Source organism: Propithecus coquereli, unplaced genomic scaffold (genome assembly GCF_000956105.1).
Source record: "Propithecus coquereli isolate 6110/MARCELLA unplaced genomic scaffold, Pcoq_1.0 Scaffold1, whole genome shotgun sequence".
Classification (NCBI taxonomy): domain Eukaryota; kingdom Metazoa; phylum Chordata; class Mammalia; order Primates; family Indriidae; genus Propithecus; species Propithecus coquereli.
In genome coordinates this window covers 2330495-2338439 of record NW_012133857.1, presented here as the reverse complement: position 1 = coordinate 2338439, position 7945 = coordinate 2330495, and the positions used below count along the sequence as shown (strand labels likewise).

The following is a 7945-nucleotide window of genomic DNA, read 5'->3' as shown; positions in this document are numbered from 1 at the left end:
AGCCTGGGCAACAGAGTGAGACTCTGTCTCAAAAAAAATAAAATAAATAAATAAATAAAAAAAGATGTGACAGGTCATAAGAGGTGCACAAGGGCCAGCAGGGAAGGCTTCAAAGAGGAAGTACGTCTAACACAGATGGGAAAGGACAATTCTAATAGGACCTCACAGAGCTACCTCAAAATCAACAAGTCCACAGCTGTTGTGGACTGAATTGTGTATCCCCAAAATTCATATGCTGAAATCCTGAAACCCAGGACCTCAGAATGTCACTGTTTTTGGAAATAGTGCTTTTAAAAAGGTAATTAAGTTCAAATGAAGTCATTAGGGTGAGCCCTAATCCAGTATGACTGATGTCCTTATAAAAAGAGGAGAGTGGGACACAGACATACAGACACTGAGAACTTCTGCGCAGAGCATCCACCATGTGCAGAGGCAGCAAGAGAAGGGCCGTCTGCAAGCCCTGGAGAGAGGCCTCAGAGGAAAACAATCCTCCCAGCACTTTGACCCTGGACTTCCAGCCTCTGGAACTGTGAGAAAATGAATGTCTGCTGTTTAACACATTAACTGCCATGAGAATTGTATTCAACTCACTCTAGTTTTGACCCTGGGGCTGCATGAAGCATATGCAAAATCTTACTTGTTGATATTCTTATTGTTACATTTAATATTGACAATTTAATTCTAAAAATGTGGATTAAATGAATAGAAGTCAATAAATTTCATTTCTCTACTTATGTTTACCTTTAAATTACACTCGAAGTTTTTACTCTATTTTTGTAATAAAACACTGTGACCCCGTGGAAGAGTTTTTGATTTTTCTGTGTGGCAATCAATGTGTTAAGCCACGCAGTCTGTGGTGTTTTGTTATGGCTGCCCTAGCAGACTAATACAACAGCTGAGCTTAAGATGTTTCTCTTCAATAGCCATCCTTTCCCACAGCTGACCATCCATCCTAAAGGCCAGCTAGAAACCTCACTCTCACACCTCACATTCGATTCTGCACGAGGACCTGTCATTTCACTACCCAGCTCTCTCATTGTCTCACACTCACCATTTCTTGTCTACATGACCTATAAAAACCTCCTCAGTGGTCTCTCCACTCTGGCCACCCCTCATCTACTCTCCCGCTGCACCCAGAGAGATCTTTTCAAAACACAAACACAATCACACCTCACCCCTACCCCTTATGGCTCTGTAGTGGCTGACCACGGCTTTTAGAACAAAAAAAAACTCTGTACCTTGGCCTATAGGGCTCTGCCCAGCTTTCTCTCCTTTCTGCGCTCAAGAAACATTGGCTATCTTTCATTCCATCAATGAACTGTGCTCTTTCTTGACACAGGGTCTTTGCACACACTGTTCCTTCTGCCTGGAATGCTCTTCCATCACCTGGCTAACTTCACTCACTCAGATCTCAGCGTAAGCACTACTTCCTTAGGGACCCTCCTGGACTCCTCCACCCAAGTGTGGGTGGCACCTGGAGAAGTAAGTTCCTTTCTTTCAGAGGCCTTCTTGGAGTTTATAACCAAATACTCTTTGATATTCTTTGGTTGATATTAGCCTCCCTACTCAATGGGAAGCTCTGGGAGAGCAAGGACCATTTCTCTTTTTGGTACACCATCAATCCCAGGGCCCAGCTTGGCACTAAGTGGTCTTAACTGATACTTACTGCACGTATGAATGAATGCATGAATGCACTTGGGAAGGAACAGGGGAGACAGCACTTCAGGTATAGAAAAAAGATGCTGAGAGTTCTACCACAACCACCACTCCTGTAATTTGGTGAGGCCAAAACAGTGCAGTCCGTGAATGTAAAAGGTTGTGGGAGGATCCCCAAACCACCACCTCCCCACAAACACACATGCACGCAAGGTACATACCCAAATTCTGGAAGGTCTCTGTCAAAATGCACACTGTCTTCATAAAAGACATTCAGCTTTGCATCAACAGCAACAACTTTCACCTGGAAGGCATTTTAAAAAAATAGAATTTTTCTCAGCTTCTATACTCGTCCAGGGGTACTGACATCACCAGGTGAAGCCCTAGCAGTGGCTCAGCTAGAGATCTCCTCCAAGGCAGGGATGTGTCATGGTAATCGTAGCAACAGAGGCTTTATCTGGGGGTATACTCAAAAATTTATGAAAATAAAGAAACAGGCTGAGTAGAAAGACCCACCTATCTCAAGGAATCTGTTCTCCCCAAACAGCCAAAACCAAGCCCCTCTAGAGGTCGATGTTCACAGATGAGATATGCTAGCTCCTGCATCTGACAAGGGGGCCTGAGAAAGTCCCAGAGGGGAAAGAATGGGAAGCAAGGTTTGGAGATGTCTCTGGGGTGCCTGTCTGCTGGGGTCTGAGACACCAGGCAATGTCCCCAAAGACCATGATCACCGCCCAGAGACACAATATCCCACTGAAGCAGATCTCCAAGCTCAGGAGCATAACTCCTTTCCTGGACAGTTGGGGAAGCAGGTCTAGCAAGGCAACTCCACTCGTCCCGACGCCCACAGGACTTTCCCCTCGGGTACCTGTCTCCCTTGACCCATTTGAGGAGAGGGGTTTGGCTTCAGCTGTGTATATTTCCCAAGTACTTTTAAGAAGGAGCCTCTGGCCACCCTATGCCCAGTTTGAAGGCAAATTTTGATTCTGCTCGCCCTGTCTGCGGGGGCCCTGGGGGTGGCAGACCTCCTCTGGCCAGCAGTCCTGTGCCTGCAGACCAGGGCACGCTGGTGCCAACCAAGGTAGGTCACAGGGAAGGGCGAAGTCCATTTGCACACTGTACCCATTTCACTTTTGAAAACAATGTTTCAGGCAGTTATTTGGTTCCAGGTCACCGGTGATGCATGTGCACACGTCTACCTGTTCCCCCGCTACACGTCTGTCTGTTTCCCTGCTTTACAGTAGCTGAGCTCCTTCGGGTCCCTGTCACTCAGTGCTCATGACAGTGCACGAACCCGCCGAGTCCTCCGACTCCTCTGGGCACCCGGGGTCCTGCTCGGGGACGCCTGCCGTTTCCGGAAGGGCCGGGGTCCAGGCGGGTGGAGGTAGCATCTTGTGGGCGGGGGGCACTAGCAGGGCATCGCCAAGAGACGCACCCGGAGCCCGGGGAAGCCTGAGCGGAGGCGCGCCCGCGGCTGGGCCCAGGGTTCCCGGCGCGGGTGGCAGCCCGCCCGGCGGCGCGGAGGAAGCCGCCCCACCCCGCGGCCCCGCGATGGTACCTGCTGCGTGCTGAAGTCCCAGCCCAGGCAGCAGCGGCGGGCGGCGTGCTCAGCCATGGCCCTGGAGGGTCAGGCTGCGCGTCCGTCCGTCCGTCTGTCCGTCTGTCCGTCCCGCGGCGTGTCTGTCGCCGCGCCCAACGCCCAGAGACGCAGGGGCCCGCCCTCGCTCCGCCCGGCCGGACTCCGGACCCGAGTCACGAGGCGGCCTTGCGCTCTGGCGCCGCCTGCTGGGGGACCGGAGCGGGGACAGCCGCCGGCATCGCCTGGGCCTCTGCCTTCTCACCTGTGCAGTAAATGCTTCCCCGCGCAGCCGGCTTCCCTCCGCAGCCCACCGCTCCGCGCCTCCGCGCCCTCACCGGGTCTCTGCAACGGCCTTGCTCTGACGCGGCTTGGCTTCCCTCGGAGGACACCTGGGCCGGAAGTTTCAACTGTAAGCCGGCTTGTCCTTGCCTGTCCCTCTGGTGGCCCTGGGCCTGGAGTCCTCCGTGGCTGGTTCTTGGGTCCTGGAGCAGCTGTCCACTCCGGGATGGTGATTTAGGGGTCACAGGTCACAGTGCCAGGGGGGTTTGGAGGCACTGGGCTCTGACAGGCCCTGTCCAGATCCAGCAAATCTGAGTGGCTCCCTAGTGTGTCACAGCCCACGCCTGTATTTAAAATCAGAGGTCCTGATGCCCGCATGCAGGGGCTCATTCGTTCCTGTGGCCAGCTGGTATTCACGGAGCTGAGGGCACCTTCTCCTCCCCTCACCCCACCTGGCTGCATCCTTGTTGTCCCTAGGGCTGACTTCTGCCCAGAAGCCCTCCCCAACAGCCACCTATGTGAGAGGCTCCTGCTAGGAGCATACCAGCTCTCCAGAGCCTTCTCACACACTTGCAATGGTCTGATTACCTGTCTCTCCCTTTGCTGAACTTGAACTGCTAGGAGCCCAAATGGGATCTTCCTCACTGCTAGAACAATAAGGTGCCAAAGTGCCTGTCTTCCAAGTTGTTCACAGATTACCGGGGACACAATCACCACCTGTGACAATAGCCAAATACTGGCTACCAGGTCAGGAGCAATTATGTAACCTGCTGAGTACATTTAGTCCTCACAATGATGCTGGGAGGTAGGCACTATTATCTCTATTTTTAAAAACTTTTAAATTAAGGTGTAAAATACAGTAAAATTTATATAGTACACTAATCTTAAGTGCTTGATGGATTTTAAAAATGTATCTATACACCCATATAAACACCACTGGGACCAAGACATAGAACATTTCCACCACTCCAGAAGTTTCCTTGATGACTCTTCCCAGTCAATAGCCCCCAAGGTAATCACTATTCTGATGTCTACCAATATGGATTCACTTTGAACTTTGTGTAAATTATCATACTCACTTTGTAGAATGATAAACTGAGCCATAAAGAAGTTAATTAACGTGGCCCAAGGTCCCCAAATCAGTGGCAGAGCTAAGCCCAAAGCCATGAAGTTTGAGTACAAAATCCACGTTTAACCACTAAATAAAACAATGATGATGGAGTGATTTCAGTGGGCAGCCTTGTGAGAAGGCCTATGGCAATATATGAATGTTTCCTGAAGACCAAGTCTGCTGGCTTTCCCGAGCTGCCTCACAGGAAGGCTTGTCTTGTTCCGGGGCGCTTTCCCAATGGGCTGTGGCACCCATCCCAGCCTGGTGAGTCTTCCTCTCTTTTGATGTAACTGTGGCCACAGGGAAGAATGGAAGGCTGAGAGCGCATTTGCCTATCTAAGGAGACTGCTGATCTGATCTGTTTTCAAGGAATGAAGACAGATCTCGTCATTCCAAGTTGTCACTGCCTCTCAAGTTGTCCTCCCTGTGGATGCCCTTAAAAGGCATACCCAGTAGTAGAGGGTTTCAGGAAAACCCTCGGGCAGTGCTGCTTGGCTGGAATCCCATGGCCTGGGGCTGGTCTTCTGCTTATCATGCTCCTAACCAGCTCCCTGCACAGGGCCTAGTAAGGATGCCTGCACTGACTTGTTTACGAAACAGAAACTGCCTGGAGGTGTCTCTTCTCAGTGGCCAGGTTGCCCACAGTCCCCAGCAAGGCTTCTTCCCTTATCCAGAAGCCAACTGATAGCCCAGCCTGAGGGCGAAGTTGACCTACAAAAGAGAAATCCTTGATCAGATGTGCAGGTTAGGAAGATCACTTGGGATGCTGTGTGGAGGATGGGGACAACAGGGAGGAAGGGAAAGTTCTCAGAATGTGGTGTGGCAGGTCTGGACTGAGGCGGAAGTGCTGAGGAGGGAGAGGAGATGCATTCAGGAGGGATACAGGAAGCTCTGGGCACGCTATGCCCAGTTTGAAGGCTGGGAGGAGTCAAAGGTAATGTCCAGGTTTCTGGTTTAGGGGAGCTGGCTGGGTAACTATTGCTGCATAACAAATCACCCTCCAACTCAGTCAGCTGGGGGTCAGCGGACCCAGGCTCTGTTCCATTTGTCACTCATCCTTCTTTTGGAACCAGCGGGGTGTCCACGCATGCTCTCCTCATGGCAGAGCAGAAAAGGGCACCGGCAAGTGTGTGAGGCCTCTGAAGCCTGGGCTGGGAACTGGTATACTGCACTTCTGCCTCTGTGCTGCTGGCCAAGTATGTCCTCTGGCCAGCCCAACGTCAGGTGGTGGGGCGAGGCCATGGCAAGGGTGTGGGTGCAAGGAGGGGTGAAGAACTGCGGCCAGCAATGCAGTCTACCACAGGCTACCACCAGAAGGAGAGGGGCTCCGTCCTCTTAGGAGACGTGCAGGAGAAGCGGGCTGGGAGAGATGGTGAGTTTAGTCAGGACATGGTAGGTTCCGGGTCCCTGTGGGATGTCTGAGTGGAGATGTGACCAGGCTGTTGGGTATGTAGCCTCCAGCTCAGGAAAGAGGTCTAGGCCGAAAACAATGGTTTGGGAGTGTTAAATCAAGTTTATAGGAGGCTGTTGGTTTGCACTGAGATCCTGCATGGGCCCAACGGACCAAACCAAAATGGAGTCACTCATGCCGAAGTTCCACACCACCACGACGAAATTAAGTGGTTTATCTGACCTTCTGAGAAATCGGAAGAAAGAGAGATAATAGCTAAATCCCCAAACAGGCCAGTTTTAGCTGGCAAGATAAGGAAGTCCTCCGTGCTTTAATCTTTACAAGGAAAGTAACTTTGAAACAACCAATCTGTTTTTTGTTTCTGCTTTTGCTTTCCTCTGCTCTTTTCTGTCCACAAAACCAACCTCCTCTGCTCAGCTCATTGAAACACTCATTCTATGGTATAGACTGAGATGTTGCCCAATTCTAGAGTCATGCATAAAAGCCAGTTAAGATCTTTAAACTAAATTTGTTGTAATTTTGTCCTTTGACAGGAGTTTTCAGCTGCCAGTGGGATGGGTTAGATTGTGCAGAAAGGGCTCAGGGTGGGACAGTTGGAGAGCCCGAGGGAGCTGTGAAGGACAAGTCAAAGACACGGGAAGAGACTGAGAGAGAGGCATGTGGTGGAAGCCACTAGAGCCTTCCCAAGAGATGGGGCTTTTGACAGGGTCAAATGGTGCCTAGAAACCCATCCCTCAGGTTTAGCAGTGAGGAGGGCAGGTTCATGTCACAGAAACCTCAGCAAGAGCAGACTCAGTGGAGCCCAGTGGGTCTTACTGTGTGTCTTAGTCAGTAACAAAATACCATAATTTGGTGGCTTAAACAACATTTATTTTTCACAGTTCTGAAGGCTGGTAATTCTAAGATCAAGGTGCTGGTGGATTTGGTTCCTGGTGAGGGCTCTTTTCCTGGCCGGTAGATAGCTGCCTTCTCACTGTGTGCTCACACGGTCTTTTGTTGGTGTATGAACATGGGAAGAGGGAAAACTCATCTTTTACCCTTCTTAAAAGGGCACTAATCCCATCATGATGGCCCCACCCCCTGAGCTAATCTAAATCTAATTATCTTCCAAAGGCCCTATCTCCTGATGCAATCGCATTGTGGTTTAGGGCATCAATGAATTTTGGAGCAACACAAACATTCAGCCCCAAACAACCTAAGTATTTTTTAAATTAAGCACTGCTTTGAAGATTTATTCATATTGCTATGTAGATATCTAATCCTGTGGTTCCCAAATTGTGAACCAAGGTGCTTTGGGAAGCTGTAGGGAACCCATAGGGGTGCTGTGGAATATTACTTTTTAGGGAAGCACAGTGATACTTAACATCTGTCAGGCACCATGAGAACTAGTAACTTGAGGTAGTTCACAGTTCTAGCTACATTCCTTTGATAACATCATATCTTTGTGAAGCTGTATTCTCAGCAGTTGCAGTGAAAAGCAAGTACTGCATGAAAATCAAGGTGAAATAGAAAATAAGGGCACAGTGTCCAATTTGACCCTAACATTTGAGAAGTTGTGCAGTGCCCAACAGGCACACACCTCCCCTCAGTAAATAATTCTGGTTATGTTAAGAATGGGGCCAGGCACAGTGGCTCACACCTGTAATCCTAGCACTTTGGGAGGCTGAGGTGGGAGGATTGTTTGAGGCCAGGAGTTTGAGACCAGCCTGAGCAAAAGTGAGACCTCATCTCTACAAAAAAATAGAAAAATTAGCCAGGCATGGTGGCACACCTATAGTCCCAGCTACTCAGGAGGCTGAGGCAGGAGATCACTGGAGCCCAGGAGTTTGAGGTTGCTGTGAGCTATGATGAGCACTGAATTCTAGCCCTGGAGACAGAGGGAGACCCTGTCTCAAAAAAAATTTTTAAA

General features: G+C 50.0%; 1 protein-coding gene across 2 annotated transcripts in view; it reads right to left on the bottom strand.

Annotated features, from left to right (window-relative positions):
• XYLB (xylulokinase homolog (H. influenzae)) overlaps positions 1–3516 on the bottom strand; it is a 44780-nt gene extending 41264 nt beyond the window's left edge. The window contains exons 1-2 of one of the 2 annotated variants that reach the window (XM_012638809.1): positions 3498–3516; positions 1878–1960 (exon numbers count right to left, since the gene is read on the bottom strand). Coding sequence is in view for 1 of the 2 variants with exons in the window: in XM_012638800.1 (XP_012494254.1) it covers positions 1878–1960; positions 3215–3271 (140 nt within the window). In the remaining variant the exon portion in view is untranslated. Of the gene's footprint in view, positions 1–1877; positions 1961–3214; positions 3370–3497 lie in introns of those variants that run through there. The other variant, XM_012638800.1, reaches the window with a different exon arrangement.
• Between the last annotated feature and the right edge of the window lie 4429 nt (positions 3517–7945).